The following is a 19,768-nucleotide window of genomic DNA, read 5'->3' on the forward strand; positions in this document are numbered from 1 at the left end:
GATTAAGGCAGCTAAATCCGAATTAAAGTCCTAGTGTAGACCAGGCCTTAGCCACCAGGTCATGCTCCCACAGCTAGGAATGGGCGAAGTGGAGGGGACACTAGGTACCGGCAAGGGTGCGTGGTAGCACTGGGCTGTTTGCAGATGCTGGCTGACTGATGCTGGTGGACTGGGGAGCAATGAAGCCTGCATTGCTCCACCAAGATTATATATATCTCTTCTCTTTCCAGCTTCGTCTCCGGCATCATCAGACACTATTACCGCAGCGATGCCCATGTCCTGGCCGACTGCGAGCTTTAGGCCTGGGCAGACGAGATCTTCCATGAAGGCTTCCTCGGGAACGAGGCATCCGGTAGGGGCCATGTGAATGCAGAGCGCTGCAGCCGTTGGTCACTGGGCTCCATGCAGGGTCACTGGGGGACATCTCCAGACTTCATGACTGTCAGCCAGATCCCAGCTGGTGTCAATGGGTTTCTCTCCATTGGAGTCAATGGGGCCAGATCCCAGCAGGTGTCCATGGGCGTCATGACCCCCAGACTGGGAGCAAGGTATCCGACCCTGGAAGGACAGGGTGGCCTTTGTCACAGTGGTGGGATGGGGCTGTGGGGTGACTGGGAACATCCCTGCCATGATAACAGGCAGGGTGGGGAGATGGCGCATGGCCGAGCTGAGGCCCAGAGCAGGGGAGCGACTCTCCAGGGGAGGCTCCAGCAGAGGGAGGCATCGAACAGGCTCTAGGGGTCCCAGCTCAAGGCCATGGAGCAGGGCAGCGCCGGTCCAGGTCTGTGACGCCTGTTCTCTATCCCGCAGACTTCCCCTCATCCCTGCAGAGCATCCCTGAGCTCATCAAGTACCTGACCATGTGGATCTACTGCTGCTCGGCCCGGCATGCCGCCCTTAATAATGGGCAGGTAGGGAGAGGCCAGCCTGGGCACTTGGGGACTCATTCCCTGTCCCCTACTTTGCTCTGGGATCAAGCCACAGACACCCCACCCTGCACCCCACACGGGGCCCAGGGGTCCAGCCACCGACATCCCCGCACCCCACATGGGGACCTGGGATCCCGCTACCAACATCCCCACCCTGCACCCCACACGGGGCCCTGGGGTCCAGCCACCAACACCTCCACCCTGCCCCCCACCCCACTGACACCTCACTCTCCAGGACCCTGCTCTAGCAGCCAATCCCCCACCCAGCACCCAACCCCAGTGAGACTCAGGACACCTCAGGACCATGTCCCAGCCCCCCAGGACCTTCCCCCATTGCCGCACTCAGCACCCCAACCCCCGCCTTGACTTTCCTAACCGTTGCCCGCGGGAGAGATTCTGACCAAGCCCCGGGTGTCCAGGTCTCTTGGTTGAGCCAGACCTTCCCTGTGCTGGTGCCTCCTGGGCAGGGTGATGAGGGGATCCCTGGCTGGGCTCTGAGGAGTCCCTGTCAGGGCAGGGGGGGATCCCCATCTGGGCTAGGCCAGTCCCCATCTGGGCTGCGGGATCCCTTGCTAGGCTGGGGGGGTCCCCGTCTCCTCTGACTGTGGGGGTCTCTCTGGGCCGCAGTATGAGCTCAGAGCTTGGATTCCCAACTTCCCGGGCTCCACGAGGAACCCCCCACCCCAGGCCAAGGGCACCACCTCCCTGGAGAACTACCTGGACACCATCCCGGAGGTCAACAGCACCAGCGTCGCCATCTACACCCTCTGGGTCCTCTGCTGCGAGCCGGGGGACTCGGTGAGGACACGGGAGTTAGGAGGCACTGTGGTGCAGGGAGTGGGGTGCGAGCAGCAGGGGACACTTTCCCTGGCAGGCAGGGCTGTCCCCAGGGTGGCACTAGGGGGCACTGGGCTGTGGCTGGGGGTGTCCCTTTAATGAGCTGTTCAGCTGAGTTCTTCCCCCCCCCTTGTGGTGACAATAAAGGACCTGCTGACGTTTCACATGAGCCAGGGCATGAACCCAGGTGTCTTGGCCCAGCTGCACTTTGAGGGATTCCGTTCAAACACCCATAAATTCCACCGTGTTGTTTTAACTGGCTGCAGGGTTCTCCTTCCCTCCCTGGCCTGAATTCTTCCCAGTGTTGCTACACAGCTGTTAAACACCTGCCCCATTCTCTAGGGCATGTGAGGGTTTCTGTATAAACAGCCACCTGGCCCTAGAGGTGGCTGCATCTCAGCCCCAGGTGATGGAGCCCTTCCATGCTGTCTCTCACCGCTCTCCCATTCCCTTGCAGAGATCCCTGGGCACATACCCTGATGAGCACTTCGTAGAGGAGGAGCCCAAGCAGCTGAAAGCAGCCTTCCAGGGGCACCTGGCCCAGATCTCCCAGGAGATTCAAGAGAGGAACAAATCTCTGCCCATCCCCTACCGCTACCTGGATCCCCACCATATCGAGAACAGCACGTCCATCTGAGTCCGACCGGTGAGCCCCAGGGACGGCCCCCATGCAGCCGCTGGCAATGCTGTCCCTGAGATCCTGTCCTGGGTGCAATAAACCACAGACTGGTTCACTCTGAATGGCTGATTCTGTCTAGTGGGGTACAGCACGGGGGGGCTGGGAGCCAGGACTCCTGGGTTCTCTCCAACCACTGTTATATATTTGCAGCAAATGTTGTACAAAGGTTGTCCAGTAAGGTGTCTATGAAAAAGTAATGGTTTGCTGATTTTGATTATGCTATCTGTATGCATGCATCATTTTTTTAGTTGAAGTTATGAATATTGGCTATGTACTTGTATATCAATATGTTTTAATTCTGAAGTAGCCTTGGTAAAGCATTTGGTCAGCTGCTTGAGAAAGGAATTTGCAAGTTAAGTGCCCAGTCAAGAAACACTTAACTGACAATGGACCTTGGAAGACTTCAATCCACATAAGAAGCCTTCCTGGGGACGTTCAAGATAGTATGTGGGCAATGGCTGCTGTCTGTAAAGAACTGAGTCATGCATGGACATGTGACTTGCCCATGTGATGCCATATTGCTGTAATTTTCCACAGTAAGAACAAAGAGGTGTCCTTACACCTGGAGGAGACTATAAAAGGCAGCTGCCTCATCTCCATCTTGTCTTCAATCCTGCTTCATTCCTCTGGAGGGACTTTGCTACAAAATGAAGCTTTAAACAAAGGACTGAATGACCTATCCCGCTGTGGATGTACTCCAGAGACTTGATTTGAACGTGCAGTTTAATCCATCACTGCTACAAGCCTGAACCAAGAACTTTGCCATTAGTGTATGTAATTGATTTCTTTAACCAGTTTTCACTCTCCTCTGTATTTCTTTCTTTTATGAATAGAATCTAAAGGTTTAAAGGATTGGCAACAGCGTGATTTGTGGGTAAGATATGATTTGTATATTGATCTGGGTCTGGGGCTTGGTCCTTTGGGATAGGAAGAAATCTTTTTCTTTTACTGGGGTATTGGTTTTCATAACCATTCGTCCCCATAACAAGTGGCACTGGTGGTGATATTGGGAAACTGGAATGTCTAAGGGAATTGTTTGTGTGACTTGTGGTCAGCCAGTGGGGTGAGACCGAAGTCTTCTTTGTTTGGCTGGTTTGGTTTGCCTTATTATTAAAGGAAACCCAGCCTTGGGCTGTAACTGCACTGCTTTAAGCAATTTGTCCTGAATTGACACTCTCAGAAGTGTCCCACAAGAACCAGCATTCTTACATGGGGACTGGTGGTTAGAGCCGGGGGGGCTGGGAGCTCTCCCTGGCCCTGGGAGAGGAACAGGGGTCTCATGGGTTAGAGAGGCACCAGGTTCAAGTGAAATCATCCAGCCAACACCAAGCCATGTGTCAATGGGTAGCAACATACCTGTGTCCAAACCCTGCACTGGACAGGAAGGAGTTAAAGGACATCTGTGGCTTTAATTAACCCTGATCAGCAATTAAGGCCTGGGAATTATGAGTTATTGCGATTGAAGAACTGCCCCGGCTCCAAGGCCTTTGAGAAAGCTGGAACAGAGGGCTAAGAAAATAAACCCCCAACCACCCCGGTCTAATGGCTAGATTTCTTCCATCTACCTCAAAGCCGCTGCTGCCTTTTAGTGCAGCTTAAGAGATTTCTGCTTTTTCCCTGGCTGCGAACATGTACGTGAATTCAAAAGCCCATGAAATGAACATCAAACACGGATGTGATGCGATGGCCCAGATACCGTCGTCGAAAAGGGAACCTGATGGAATCGGATATTATTATTATTAAAAGGCGTATAAAAAGGACATGACACCAAATAGCGTGAATATCAGGACGCTTGACCGCAGAGTGGAAGCATCTGAAATGGAAGGTACAGATGCAGCTCAGCCCTACTGTCATAACTATAAAGGGAAGGGTGGCAGCTCTCCTGTGTACTGTGCTATGGAATCCCTCCTGGCCAGAGACTCCAAATCCTTTTACCTGTAAAGGGTTAAGAAGCTCGGGTAACCTGGCTGACACCTGACCCGAAGGACCAATAAGGGGGCAAGATACTTTCAAATCTTGGGGGGGGGAAAGGCTTTTGTGTGTGCTCTTTGTTTTAAGGGGTGGTTCGCTCTTGGGACTGAGAGGGACCTGACATCAATCCAGGTTCTCCCCATCTTTCTAAACAAGTCTCTCCTATTTCAAACTTGTAAGTAAAAAGACAGGCAAGGCGTCTTAGATTTACTTTGTTTTCTCAACTTGTAAATGTACCTTTTACCAGACTGTTTATCTTTGTTTTGCTGTACTTTGAACCTAAGACAGAGGGGGGTCCTCTGAGCTCTTTAAGTTTGATTACCCTGTAAAGTATTTTCCATACTGATTTTACAGAGATGATTTTTACCTTTTTCTTTAATTAAAAGCCTTCTTTTTTAAGAACCAGATTGATTTCTCCTTGTTTTAAGATCCAAGGGGGTTTGGATCTGTATTCACCAGGAGTTGGTGGGAGGAAGGAGGGGGGATGGTTAATTTCTCCTTGTTTTAAGATCCAAGGGGGTTTGGATCTGTGTTCACCAGGGAATTGGTGAAAGGTTTCTCAAGGCTTCCCAGGGAGGGGATTCTTGAGATGGTGGCAGCGGGACCAAAGCTAAGCTGGTAGTTAAGCTTAGAGGTTTTCATGCAGGCCCCTACATTTGTACCCTAAAGTTCAAAGTGAGGATACAGCCTTGACACCTACATAACAAGGTCTTGCGACAGGGGGTACAGAAATGAAGGGATTCCACAGCTGGAGGCCAACAGGTCTTGCATAGCGTGCCATGATGGACTGTCATAAGAACATAAGAATGTCCAGACTGGGTCAGACCAAAGGTCCATCTAGCCCAGTGTCCTGTCTTCATAGAATCGTAGTGTGATGGTGCACCCCATAAGGCTTCATGGAAATATGCTTATGAATATATATATATGACATAACTGGAATATGTTTTATGCTATATATGCCATGTAACGTATCTATGTAAAGATTATGATCTACTGAATACATTCCTCCTATTTGTATGCATGTATCATTTTTGTATTTGAAGTTAGGAATATTGGCTGTGTACTTGCTTGATTTCTAAGTAGCCTTAGTAAAGCATTTGGTCAGCTTCTTGAGAAAGGAATGTGCAAATTACGTGCCCAATCAAGAAACACTTAAAGGAGAATGAACCTTGGGAGGCTCCAATCCACATAAGAAGTCTATCTGAAGACGTTCAGGGTAGCATGTAAACAATGGCTCCTGCCTGTAAAAACTGAGTCATGCATGGGCATGCGACTTGCCCATGTGACTCCAAAACTCCATCTTGGAGCTGGACTTTGCATAAGAGAGAGAAGGGGGTCTCCACCCACAAGAGAAAGTCTACTTAAACCCCTGGGAGACCTTCTGTTTTGTCTTCAGCTGGCTCAAGAGAGAGCCTCTCCATCCCCAAGGATATATCCTATCTCCTAGAACTGGAAGGGACCTTGAAAGGTCATCAAGTCCAGCCCCCTGCCTTCACTAGCAGGACCAAGTACTGATTTTGTCCCAGATCCCTAAGTGGCCCCCTCAAGGATTGAACTCACAACCCTGGGTTTAGCAGGCCAATGCTCAAACCACTGAGCTATCCCTCCCCCCAAGAAAGAAACTGGAACAAGGGACAGTAACTACAGGGGGTGTGAGTGATTGCTGGACCCAGACTAGAAGGAGACTAGTCTGTAAAAGGAAGCTTACTGGAACACCATTAAGGGTGAGATTTTGTCTGTATTCAGTTTTCTTACTCTATTAGACTCAGACTTGCATATTTTATTTTATTTTACTTGGTAATTCACTTTGTTCTGTCTGTTACTACTTGGAACCACTTAAATCCTACTTTCTGTATTTAATAAAATCACTTTTTACTTATTAATTAACCCAGAATATGTATTAATACTTGGAGGGGGGGGGCAAACAGCTGTGCATATCTCTCTCAGTGTTATAGAAGGCAGACCATTTATGAGTTTACCCTGTATAAGCTTTATACAGGGTAAAATGGATTTATTTGGGGTTTGGACCCCATTGGGAGCTGAGCATCTGAGTGTTAAAGACAGGAACACTTCTTAACCTGCTTTCAATTAAGCCTACAGCTGTTAGGGGACGTGGTTCAGACCTGGGTCTGGGTTTGCAGCAGGCTAGCGAGTCTGGCTCAAACCAGGCAGGGCACTGAAGCCCCAAGCTGAGAGGGCAGGGAAAGCAGGGACAGAAGTAGTCTTGGCACATCAGTTGGCAGCCCCAGGGGGTTTCTGTGATCCAACCCATCACAGTGGCGTAGTAGAGCAGGGTCTGTGCACAGCTGATTGCTTTGAGATACTAGTAGTGATTTTAAGTGAGCTTTAAGTGTGGTGGCTGGAGAACAGATGAAATGGTTACTGGTTTGTTATTTTCTGTCTGCTTATTTTGGGTAAGGGAAATAGGGACAGAAAAGGAAGCAAAATAAGTAAGAGTGAAGAGCAGAAGAAGTTGAACTCCACAGGTTGCAAATTACCCAGAAAGTCTGAACACTGGGCGCTGGGAAAGTCTCTGTTAACTAAGAAGTCCCTGAGCTGAGTGCATCCCAGTTTCAGTGAACTGCAGAGGGGGTGTGGCCCAGCATAAGAAAGCAGGAAAATGACTACCAGTGAAGCAGCTACTAAACTAGAGCTGGCTAGATTGGAAGCAAAAGAGAAGGAAAACAAACATAAAAGACTGATGGAATTAAGACAATTAGAAATTAATGCAGAAACAGCCAGGGAGGAGGCTGCCCACAAGAGAGCTATAGAGGCCCAGATTGATGCCCAGAAGCATGAGCTGGCTGTCATGGGGTTGAAGAGACAAAACCCTTCAGCTGCTGCCTCCACTTCCCCAAAAACACACAAATGGGAGTGACTATGTTCACAGTATGATGAATCCAGCGATATTGCCAAATATTTCATCACCTTTGAGAGACTATGCACCCTCCATGCAACCCCTGAAGATCAAAAGATGACTATATTGATAGTCAAATTGAGTGGCAGAGCTCTGGACATATTCAGTAAGATGCCTATAGATGATGTTTCAAACTATAGGAAATTTAAGGAACTGGTTTTGAAACAGTTTCAGGTTACACCTGAAACCTACAGGATTAAATTCAGGCATTTTAAGAGGGGATCTGGATTGAGTAATGTGTCTTATGTAAATGAAATGAGAGATCTGGTAGATAAGTGGGTGAGGGGGAAAGGCATTACAAGCTTGGAAGGAATGTGCGATTTGGTTACTCAGGAACAATTCCTGAATATGTGCAGTGATGATGTAAAACAGTATTTGTGGGATAAAAACGTGAATGCTGTGGGTGAATTAGCTGGGTATGCAGACTCTTATGAGCAAGCACAAGCTGCAATTAAACATAAACCACTGGCAGAGGGGTATAGGGTTGGGGAAAATCAAAATCACCATTTTTCCCCTGGGAAAAAGGAGGCTGGACGTTCACCTCCCCATTCCCCTGTTACTCATCCCAAATTTCCTGTACAGTGTGACAAAGTTCCTCCTCGATCTTGCTAGGTCCTGCGCTTATTGGCGGAATTTCTGGCCTCAGAGATTCACCATGTGGGTTGGGGAACAGCCCAGAGACCTTCCCCTGGAAGAACCCACAGTCCAGGTCAATTGGGAGGTTTGGGGGGAACCCGGGCCCGCCCTCTATTCCAGGTTCCAGCCCAGGGCCCTGTGGACTGCAGCTGTCTATAGTGCCTCCTGTAACAGCTGCACAACAGCTACAACTCCCTGGGCTACTTCCCCATGGCCGCCTCCAAACACCTTCCTCATTCTCACCACAGGACCTTCCTCCTGGTGTCTGATAACGCTTGTACTCCTCAGTCCTCCAGCAGCACACCCTCTCACTCTCAGCTCCTTGCGCCTCTTGCTCCCAGCTCCTCACCCTCTCACCACAAACTGAAGTGAGCTCCTTTTAAAATCCAGGTGCCCTGATTAGCCTGCCTTAATTGATTCTAGCAGCTTCTTCTTAATTGGCTCCAGGTGTCCTAATTAGCCTGCCTGCCTTAACTGGTTCTAGCAGGTTCCTGATTTCTCAAGTGCAGCCCCTGCTGTGGTCACTCAGGGAACAGAAAACTACTCATCCAGTGACCAGTATATTTGCCCTCTACCAGACTCCTGTACCCCATTGGTCTGGGTCTGTCACATATCCCTCCCCGCTGCTTAACGCCAAGGGGTTGGGCAGCTTGGGATGCTAGACAGTGCACACGTGACAAACGATCGGCCTTGCCATGACGGCTCCCTGCTCTGTGTTGCACACGGAACTGGAAAGGTTGGAGGGATAAGAACCATCTGGTCACCCTTGTGTTCTTCTCCTTGTTCCGCTGCATCCATCGAAGAGGGGCATGGTCGGTCACGAGCACAAATCTGCACCCGAGCAGGTAGTAGTGCAATGTTTCCATGGCCCATTTTACAGCGAGGCATTCTCTCTCCACCACTGCATATTTTTGTTCCCTTGGAAGGAGTTTCCGACTGAGGTATAGAATTGGGTGTTCCTCCTCCCTGACCATCTGTGATAGAACGGCCCCCAACCCTACTTCCGATGCATCCGTCTGCAGGATAAACTCCTTGGTGAAATCAGGGGCTATCAGTACGGGGTTACTGCAGAGGGCAGTCCGTAGGTCTGTGAATGCTTCCTCTGCTGCGTCAGACCATCTCACCAGATCAGGTCCATGGGCTTTCACTAGGTCTGTCAGGGGGCTTGCCCTTGTGGCAAAGTGGGGGATAAATCGTTCATAATACCCCACCACACCTAGGAACGCCCGGACTTGTTTCTTGCGACTTGGTCGGGGCCAATTTTGGATGGCCTCTAACTTGCTCACTTGGGGTTTTACCAGACCTTTTCCCACAATGTAGCCAAGATATTTGGCCTCTGTAAACCGCATTTGGCAGGGTTTGCTGTAAGGCCAGCTCGCCTGAAGGTATCGAGGACTGCCTCCACCTTCTTCAGGTGGGTTTCCCAGTCTGGGGTATGAATGACCACATCGTCCAAGTAGGCAGCAGCATAACTGTTATGCGGGCGTAATAGCTTGTCCATGAGGCGCTGGAAGGTAGCTGGGGCCCCATGTAGTCCAAAAGGGAGGACAGTATATTGAAAAAGACCCTCTGGTGTAGAGAACGCAGTCTTTTCCTTTGCGTCTTCTGCAAGGGGAATCTGCCAGTACCCCTTTGTCAAGTCTAGGGTAGTCAAGTACCGGACATTACCCAGACGGTCCAATAGCTCATCTATGCGAGGTATGGGGTACGCGTCGAACTGGGATACTTCGTTTAGTCGCCGGAAGTCGTTGCAAAATCTTGTGGTGCCATCAGGTTTGGGCACCAGCACGATTGGGCTGGACCACTGACTGTGTGATTCTTCGATGATCCCCAACTCCAGCATTTTTTTTACTTCTGCTTTTATTTCCTCCCTTTTTGCCGCTGGCACCCGATAGGGCCTCATTGTTACTCTGGCCCCAGGGTTCGTGACAATGTGGTGATATGTCTCGGTTGTTCGACCCGGTTTTGTCAAGAACACATCTTGGTTCCGGAAGATCATCTCAGACACCTCATTCTTCTGGTCTGGTGTTAAATCGGGAGACACTCTCACCTGTTTGGAAGGCTTGTTTTCCTGGGTTAGGTCTTTTTGGACCGTTGTGCATGCCTCTTGTGCATGCCAGGGTTTCAGAAGGTTAACGTGATAAATCTGTTCTTGTTTTCTGCGTCCTGGCTGCCGCACCTTGTAGGTTACTTCCCCCACGGGTTCAACCACCGTATAGGGCCCCTGCCATTGGGCCAGAAGCTTGCTTTCTGCCATGGGTATCAACACCATAACCCGATCCCCTGGTTGGAACTGTCGCACTTTTGCCTAGCGATTGTAATGGGTTTTCTGGGCCTCCTGTGCCTTCTCCAAATGTTCCTGTACAATAGGGGTAACCTGGGCTATCCGGTCTCGCATCTGCATTACATGCTCTATTATATTTCTCCTCTCATTGGGTTCCTCTTCCCAGAGCTCTTTGGAGATATCTAGTATGCCGCGGGGGTGACGCCTGTATAATAACTCGAAGGGGGAAAACCCAGTTGAGGCCTGAGGTACCTCCCAGATAGTGAACATAAGGTAGGGTAGTAGGGTGTCCCAATCCTTCTAATCCCGACTTACCACCTTCCTTATCATAGCTTTGAGGGTTCGGTTAAACCTTTCTACCAACCCATCAGTCTGCGGATGGTAGACCGAAGTTCTCAGGGTATGTATATGGAGCAGCATACAGAGGTCCTTCATTAGCTTCGACATAAATGGGGTTCCTTGGTTGGTTAATATCTCCTTTGGTAGCCCCATTCGGGCAAAGATCCCCACCAGCTCTTTGGTTATAGTTTTAGAGGCCGTGTTCCGCAGGGGGACGGCTTCTGGGTAGCAAGTAGCATAGTCCAAAACAACAAGTATATATTGGTGGCCCCGAGCTGTCTTCTCCAGGGGTCCCACTAGGTCCATGGCTATTCACTCGAAGGGGACCTCTATGATGGGAAGGGTACTAAAGGTGCCCTCAAGTGGGGACGGGGACTGTGCAGCTGACACTCCGGGGAGGACGCACAGTACCTCCGCACTTCTTCATGTACTCCGGCCCAGACGAACCATCATAGGACTCATGCCAGGATTTTCTCTACCCCCAAATGCCCCCCCAAAAAGAGGACTATGAGCGAGACTTAATACAGCGTTCTGGTGTTTTTGAGGTACTAGGTGTGAAGAACTGAGACTGTTCTTACTGTGGTCTGTGAATGCTGACAGGGGAGTGTGGCTGGGATGGTCTACATTGGGGGATGGGAGACTGACTGAAAATACCTGAGCCTGTAACATGAGAACCCAGGAGGGGGCTGGGGTGAGGTGACACCTTTGCCCGGGAAACTGAACAAAGGCTGTGGGAGGGGTCGCTGAAGAGAGAGTCTCAGAAGCTGGCTAGTGACTAGGGCTGGGAGGCAGACAGGGCTCTGATCTCCCAAGGGGGCCAGGGTGCCCGGGGACCCCAAGATGGACCTAACTGAGGGGGTCCTGTTGTCTGCGCCTGCAAGACCTGTCTTGGACTGTATTCCTGTCGTCTAAATAAACCTTCTGCTTTACTGGTTGGCTGAGAGTCATGGTGAATCGCGGGACGCCGGGGATGCAGGGCCCTGACTCCCCCATACTCCGTGACACTAGGATCTGCTGTACCTTCTGCCCCTGTACTGGTGCAACCCGGTATAAGAGATCCTTCTTCATTATGAAGTAGGGTCCTGGTCCCTGGGTTTTCCCTTCCACGGGGACCCCATCTATTTCAGTCATCTCCTTCCTAATGTTGTCATACCTTGGGTCTTCTGCCTGGTCCCGTCCAAAATTTCCTCTCTCGGGGCTAATCTGCCCAAGATCTAGGGGCCCAGTCTCTGTTGCCTCTACTGGTTCAGAAGCATTAGGGTGGGGGTCAGACTCAGGTGCTTCTCCCTCCTGCGTGGCCGCCTTTTCAGCTGCGCGGGTCCGCCTACCTACGAGAGCGACCCTCTGGCTTTGGGTCAGTATTCGGGTTCCCAAGGCCTTAGCTGCCCTTCTTTCCCGTTTGTCTTTCTACCCTGTCTGGGAGTGGAGAACAAATCTGGGGATATTTCAGAGAAGATTGGGGGTTGACAGTCTGCTGTGGATGCCTCATTAATTTTAGGGTCCCCATCTTTCTCCAATCCCCCTACCGGGAGTAAGTTTCCAAACCCTGGGAAGTCCCTCCCTATGAGCACCGGGTATGGAAGTTTAGGGACTACACCTGCTGCTACCTCAGTAGTGTTCCCTTGGATCTCGATTTTTACTGGGATGGTGTGGTAGTAACTAACTGTCCCATGGACACATGTTATCCCCTTAGGTTTAGTCTACAGCAGCTGACTACGCTTCACGAGCTTCCCTGAGATAAGCGTGATAGCACTCCCCGAATCAACCAGTGCCGTGGTCCCTACCCCATTTAGTTTCACTGGTCTGGTATACATATGTGGGGTTAGTGAGACCCCCACAAGGTGGATTAGGGAGCATGGATCTGCCCAGTTCCCCAGGTTACACTGCATAGGCTCCTCAGCATTGGGACACTGTGCAGCTATGTGGCCCCACTCCCCGCAGGCATAACATCTGTATGGAGCCCTAGGCGTTCCCCGGTCTCTTGGTTTGGGCAGTCTAACATCACGATCCTCTTCTCTCTCAGTGCTCTGACTCTTTGTGGCCTCTGATGGGCCTTCAGCCTCTCTCTTTTTCCACCTGGGCCCTCCTGGTGGCCCAGTCACCCGAACTTTAGGGCTTGGTGCTGTTAGTTTAACCCGGGGTGCCTCTTCCTTAACTGGTCGGGTCAGCTCCCTCGTTGTCCTTCGCATCTCTACCAGGGCGACAACCTCGTCATAGGTGGAGGGTTCGTTCTGGCTTACCCAGGCACGAAGGTCTGGTGGTAGTCCCCTCATGTATCGGTTGATGACCAGAACCGCTAGTATCTCTTCCGGACTCCGGGACTCTGTGTGGAACCACTTTCGTGAGAGATGGATGAGGTCATACAATTGGGACTGCGGGGTTTTGTCTTCCTGGTACCTCCAACTGTGATACTGGTGGGCCCGCACTGCTGTCATTACCCCAGATCTGGCCAGGATCTCTGCTTTCAGCTGGGGGTAGTCTGCCGCAGCCTCTTCAGGCAGATCATGGTAAGCCTTCTGGGCGTCCCCACACAGGAATGGGGCAAGGATGCCAGACCACTGTTCTCAAGGCCAGGGCCTCTCAAAGGCCAGAAGGTATGCCTCTACATCATCCTCCCATGTCATTTTCTGCAGCCAATGGCTGGCCCGTATGAGCCATGTCCCATCATGACCACGATTCAGCTCTGTAGGGGACTTTACCTGGTTTACCAGTTCCCGCAACATAGCTCGGTCTTGAGAGGCCTGGTCCATCAGCAGGCGATTAGTCTCTTGCTGCAGCCGCCCTGCCTCCTGTTGGGCAGCTGCCTGGACACAGGTAGCCTCCTGCTGGGCCACCGTAGCTTGTATCAGTGCCCGCACTACGTCATGCATTGTGGTGAAAAAAATAAACCCTCTCCTTTTTTTTTTTAAATCACCCTCCTTCCGCCGCGCTGTGCACCCCAAGATCCCACTTCTGACACCAGTGTGACAAAGTTCCTCCTCGATCTTGGTGGGTCCTGCGCTTATTGGTGGATTTTCTTGCCTCAGAGATTCACCATGTGGGTTGGGGAACAGCCCAGAGACCTTCCCCTCTGGAAGAACCCACAGTCCAGGTCAATTGGGAGGTTTGGGGGGAACCCGGGCCCGCCCTCTATTCCAGGTTCCAGCCCAGGGCCCTGTGGACTGCAGCTGTCTATAGTGCCTCCTGTAACAGCTGCATGACAGCTACAACTCCCTGGGCTACTTCCCCATGGCCGCCTCCAAACACCTTCCTTATTCTCACCACAGGACCTTCCTCCTGGTGTCTCATAACGCTTGTACTCCTCAGTCCTCCAGCAGCACACCCTCTCACTCTCAGCTCCTTGTGCCTCTTGCTCCCAGCTCCTCACCCTCTCACCACAAACTGAAGTGAGCTCCTTTAAAAACCCAGGTGCCCTGATTAGCCTGCCTTAATTGATTCTAGCAGCTTCTTCTTAATTGGCTCCAGTTGTCCTAATTAGCCTGCTTGCCTTAACTGGTTCTAGCAGGTTCCTGATTACTCTAGTGCAGCCCCTGCTCTGGTCACTCAGGGAACAGAAACCCTGTCTGACCTGGGACTAATAGATCACTCTCCTGTAGCCCTCTAGCCTGGAGGGAGGGAGCTGCTCCTCCTCTTTCTTTACTACCTGCTTGCTGGCTGGCTGCTAGACCCACCCACACCCTTGGTTGCTGCTGCTCCAGCTACAGCCCCTTGGGGGGGGCCTGCTGGCCCACTCCCCAGAGGAGGGGAGGGAGTGACCCCAGCCATTGCTCCTGCTGCTGGGGATGCCACCACCACCTCCACCTGAGAAGGGTCCTTCCTACTGGCCACCAGACTGCTGCCTGGAGCTGCTGCGTTTGCTGCTGGGAGCTGCTGGAGCCCCGAGGAGAAGAAGACCATCTGCCAGTGGGGGAGCACGTAGGAATTCTACAGACCACCGTGGAGGGGGCCCTCCCGGACTGAGTAACTTTTGAACTGTGCTCTTGTGGTGGGGAATCTAGACTGTGTTTGTGGGGACACAGGGGGTGTGGTGTGGAGCCTGCCCCCTGGTCCATCTGTGTCCCCCCCCCCGATCCCCACCACCACCATCATCGTTGCCCCCTCCACCACCCCCACCGGCTACTCACCTCTGGGACTCAGCTGCTCACCTAGGCTTGCCACGCCCTGTTGCCACTATTGGGCCTGATACAGCAGCCAGCCTAAACTGCCTTTCCTTTTTGTTACAAGCGCACGTGGGTGCACGTGCCCCCTCCTTTGGACTGACCCTCTCCCCCCGTAGCAAGCCCCCAGCTTTACCCCTGCTACCTACCCATTTGCCCCTTGCAGCCTTTTGCCCCTCTCCCTTGCCCCAGCCCCTCGCTAGCTCCAGTTTGTTTGCCTGCCCCGCCCTTTCCCTCTGCAGCCTTTCTTTGTTTGACCCGCCCCAGCCTCTGAAGCTAGCCCTGTGGTTCCTCTGCCCCATTCCCAGCCTGGTTGTTCCCTTCTCCCTGCGTCCCCTTGCCCTGATTAGCCCCTCCCCTCGTGTGCCCATGTCCCCTCCCATGCACTTGTGCCCCTCCCCATTTTAGTTTGACCCTGTTTCACTGCACCCCCCTATGCTGTTATATCCCCCCTTCCTTGGTGCGACTAGAGGAGCCGGAAACCCTCTCCGAATCAGTGACTGACCCCTAGCCCTTGATAGCCCCCCATCCAGCCCACCCCCTTTTTTGGCACCCTCCTCCCCTGCCTGCAGCCTAGCGGGGAGGAGTGGTTGACCTACTTCCCCCTTCCCTACCCCCCCTCCAGTGTTTGTTCTCCCCTGTCCTCATTATGGCAGGGGATGAGGTGAGTGGGACCCCTCGGGCAGACCCTGCTGCCCCTCCTCCACCCGCCCCACCATCGTCCCCCCTAGCCTCTACCTCAACCGCCGCTGCCGAGCCACCTGCTACCACCCCTGCTGGAACACCGGCAGCGGCAGGTAACAAGGTGACCGCTGCTGCCACGTCCCTCGCCCCCTCTGACTCTGGGGAAGTCCCCCCAGCTGGCAGGAAGGGCCAGGGCACAAAGAAGGGTAAAGACCCCACTAAAAAAACCAGGCCCTCCATGGCAGGGGGTGCCCCCACTGCCACAGCCCCGCAACCGGCCGCAGCGTCCCTCCCTGTTGTTCCCTCCACCAGCTCTGTGGGTGTCTCTCCCCCGGCCCCCAGGGCATACACCCAGGTGGCGGCGGCCCCCCCCACCTGCCGCTACGTCATCTCCCCCATCCACCGCCTCTGCTACCATCTATAGTGGCCGGGGCCCCTTCCCCACCTTGACCAGGAAGCACGGCGTCCGTTGCCTCCTGGTACCCCTCTCGCCCCACGTGGAGACCTACGTGTGGGCGTTGGCGAGGGTGGTGGGGCCCACGGCCATTGTGGTGGCCTCCAAGATGTATGGAAAGGTCGTCTTCTTCCTAGCATCGGAGGCCGCCGCCCAGGAGGCAGTGGAGAAGGGCCTGGCGGTGGGAGGCGTGTATGTCCCCCTGGAGCCGCTAGAAGACCTGGGCGCCCGACTGGTCCTGACTTCTGTCCCTCCCTTCCTTCCAAATGCCGCCCTGTTACCCGCCCTCTCTACCCTGGGGAGGCCGATTTCTGTGGTCAGCCCTCTCCCATTGGGCTGCAAAGACCCCGCCCTCCGTCATGTCCTCTCATTCCGCTGGCAGGTACAGTTACAACTGCCGCCGGCGGCACGTGACGGTGAGGCACTCGAGGGGTCCTTCTTGGTCCCCTACCAGGGGGCCCGCTACCGGGTGCATTATTCAACGGGGAGGCCCGGTGCTACCTCTGCCGGGCGATGGGACACGTCCGGAGGGACTGCCCCTTGGCCCGGCACGGAGGGACATCCGAGACCCCCGAGCCCCGGCAGGGCGCCGGCCCCGTCATCGCCGGCGCCCCTAGCTGCCCGGCGCCCGAAGCCGCCCCTCCTCCTTTCCTGCCCACCAATGCTTCCGCTCGGGCCCAAGGGGTATCTCCCCCAGTGCGCCTAGACGAGCGGGAGGGCCCCGCCTCTGCCTCCTGCGATCTGGTGGGGCCTGTGGAGGAGGGTGAGGTAGGGATACCGCCGGGCATAGAAGAGGGTATGCCCCAGGGAGAATCCTCCCTCCTACATGCTACCCCACCATTACCTCCCTGAGTCCCTAAGCCTTCGCCCTTGCTCCCTGACCCAACACCTGTTAGCCAGCCCCCAGATGATGCCATGGAGGGCTGGTCTTTAGTACAGGGGAAGCGGGGCAAGCGGAAGGCTCGAGCTCCGCTCCTCCCATCTGATGCGGTAGCCCCCCGGAAGACCAGGAAGGGGGTCACCGATGCTGAGCCTTCCGCTTTACCCCGGGTGGATTTTGTCCACCATTGCCGGCTGGGGAAGACGTGGCAACATCAGAGGATAGCACTGCCCCTCCTCCAGAGTCCTTTCCTATGAAAGCCCCTGATGGAGCCCCTCTCGCCCCCTTACAATCTGAAGCCCCTACAAGCACCAAGGCGAGCGTCGCTTCGGGTGCTGGCGGGGAGAGCCCTGGGGTGGTGGACGGCGATCTCCCCTCCATTTATGAGGAAATCAAGGCCCTGGGTCTGACCCCGGTTACCCAGGGGGAGGACGACCCTCTGCCAGCGGGCCTCGATCTGAGCGACCTCGCCTCAGCCCCCCTTTCCCCATGTTCCATCCCCTTACCCACTGCTTCCACTCCCGCCTCCAAGGAGCCCCTGGACTCTTCCACCAACTCGGCTGCAGATGGCACCCCGCTAGCGGCCACCGAGCCTCTTGAGGTGACGGCCAGTGCCATGCAACTGGGACCCGAGTCGCCAGGGGACTCCCTCATGGCTGAGGGGCAGACGACCTCCTTTCCGGGTGGGGGCCCCATCGTTGATTCTCCACCTACGGATGCCGTGACCTTACCATCTGCCTTGGAGCACGAGTCCGGCATCGCCGAGGGCCCACCTCCCTCCCCGCAAATCCCTGAGCCCATTTGCGGGGTGTTACCCCCCCACCCAGTGGCTTGGCTGCTGGGACCCCTGATCCCAATATCGCCCCTTCCCCTGTCCCTATTCCTGATTCCAGCCCTACCCCTAACACCGACCCCGTCCCTGTCCCCTCCACTTCCCGTGATGCTTTTGCCGCCCCTGGGGCTGTCTCCTTCTATATCCCAGAGGATGACCCCCAAGAAGCGGCCTTTGTTTTTCCATGTCCCGACCCACCAGGGGCTGCTATTTTCCCTCCGCCGCCCCCCATTGAGCCAGGATCTGAGGCGGGCCACGTGGCGTCGGCCCATTGGACGCCACGTCGAGGGTCTGCCCCCTGCTTGCCCGTCTCGGTGGGCCACGGGGCTGTGACAGGGGCCCCACTGGGGGAAAGCCATAGATCAGTGACCCCCCCCCATACGCTGAGAGAGGAGCTACGGGAGTTCCTTGAGGACGTCCATGGCTCCCGCAACAAGGTACAGCTTGCACTCCAGCGATGGGGGGATTTTCATCAGATCCTCCGGGCCACGAGGGCCCTCATGGGGGAGGGTAAGAGGACCGGGAGGCAGGCCGCTGCAGCCTACCAACGGGTCCGCCTCTTCCGTGACTCCTTAATTGCCCACGGGGTAGGTCACGGATTGTTGCGTGGCCCGATGGAGGCCGTGAGCGTCTTTGCCGGCGAGGATCCCCCCCAGCCCTCCTTATGGCACCGATCATCTTTGCAACATTAAACACCCGGGGCTGTAGGATGGGTCTCCGCAGGAGCCAGGTGCTCTCCTTCCTTTGGGAGGGGGGGTACTCTGTGATTTTCCTGCAGGATACCCATACGGATCTGGCCACTGAAGCTAGCTGGCGGCTGGAGTGGGGGGACAGGGTCTATTTTAGCCACCTCACAGTTCGTACGGCTGGAGTGGCGATGCTGTTCTCCCCCGACCTACGGCCTGAGGTGCTGGGGGTCGCCGAGGCTGTGCCAGGCCGCCTGCTGCACCTCCGGGTCCGCATGGAGGGGTTTGTGGTTAATCTCGTCAATGTTTACGCCCCGACACTGGGCCCGGAGAGGTTGTGTTTTTATCAACAGGCGTCCGCCTTCCTCGGCACCTTGGATCCTGGCGAGTGCCTGGTCCTGGGCGGGGACTTTAACGCCACCCTTGAGGAACGGGACTGCTCGGGGACCGAGCAGCACCCGGCCGCCGCGGATGTCCTCCGGGAGATCATCGAACATCACTCCCTGGTGGACGTCTGGCGCGACCACCACCCGGATGACGTTTCGACATTCACTTTTGTCCGGGTGGAGGTCCATAGGTCGCACCACTCCCGGTTGGACCGCATCTATATGTCACGCTTCCATCTTTCCCGGGCCCACTCCTCCAGCGTCCGGCCGGCCCCTTTTTCAGATCACCATCTAGCCACCGTGACAGCCTCTCTCTGCGCGGAGAGGCCGGGGCCGGCCTATTGGCACTTTAATAATAGCTTGTTGGAGGATGTGGGCTTCGTGGCGTCCTTCCGGGAGTTCTGGCTGGCCTGGCGAGGGCAGCGGCGTGCCTTTCCCTCGGCGCGGCGGTGGTGGGACCTGGGGAAGGTGCGCGCCCGGCTCTTCTGCCGTGACTACACCCGGGGCGCCAGCCGACGGAAGGATGCGGCGATAGGGCAGTTGGAACGGGAGGTCTTAGAGCTGGAGAGGCGTCTGGCCACCAGCCCCGCTGATCTATCCCTCTGCGGAGCGTGCCGGGAGAAGCGGGAAGAGCTCCGGACCCTCGAGAACCATTGGGCCCGAGGTGCCTTTGTTCGATCCCGCATCCGCCTCCTTCGGGAGATGGATCGCGGCTCCCGCTTCTTCTAAGCCCTGGAGAAAAAGAGGGGGGCCAAGAAGCACGTGACCTGCCTTCTGGCAGAGGATGGCACCCCCCTCACGGATCCGGCGGAAATGTGCGGGAGGGCCAGGGCCTTCTACGCAGGCCTTTTCTCCCCGGATCCGACCAATCCTAACGCTTGCAGAATGCTCTGGGATGAACTCCCGATGGTCAGCACGGGTGACCGAGACCGGCTGGAGCTGCCTCTCACTCTGGCCGAGTTCTCGGAAGCCCTCCGCCGCATGCCCACCAATAAATCTCCGGGCATGGACGGGCTGACCGTGGAGTTCTACCGCGTGTTTTGGGACGTCCTCGGCTCGGACCTTGTTACCGTCTGGGACGAGTCCTTGCAGGGCGG

The 19,768-nt window shown here is 54.7% G+C and overlaps 2 protein-coding genes across 2 annotated transcripts in view; one reads left to right on the plus strand and one right to left on the minus strand.

The window, feature by feature from the left end:
- The window catches only part of LOC112112926 (arachidonate 12-lipoxygenase, 12R-type-like), a 32,646-nt gene extending 30,243 nt beyond the window's left edge, over positions 1-2,403 (plus strand). The window contains exon 11 of the mRNA XM_026660333.1: positions 2,224-2,403. Within this exon, the coding sequence (XP_026516118.1) occupies positions 2,224-2,403 (180 nt within the window). The remainder of the gene's footprint in view (positions 1-2,223) is intronic.
- Positions 1-19,768, minus strand: part of LOC112120888 (hydroperoxide isomerase ALOXE3-like) — a 263,609-nt gene that overhangs the window by 138,478 nt on the left and 105,363 nt on the right. The gene's annotated exons all lie outside the window — the stretch shown is intronic.

The sequence above is a fragment of the Terrapene carolina genome, unplaced genomic scaffold, assembly GCF_002925995.2.
Source record: "Terrapene carolina triunguis isolate 2854851 unplaced genomic scaffold, T_m_triunguis-2.0 Scaffold751, whole genome shotgun sequence".
Lineage (NCBI taxonomy): Eukaryota > Metazoa > Chordata > Testudines > Emydidae > Terrapene > Terrapene triunguis.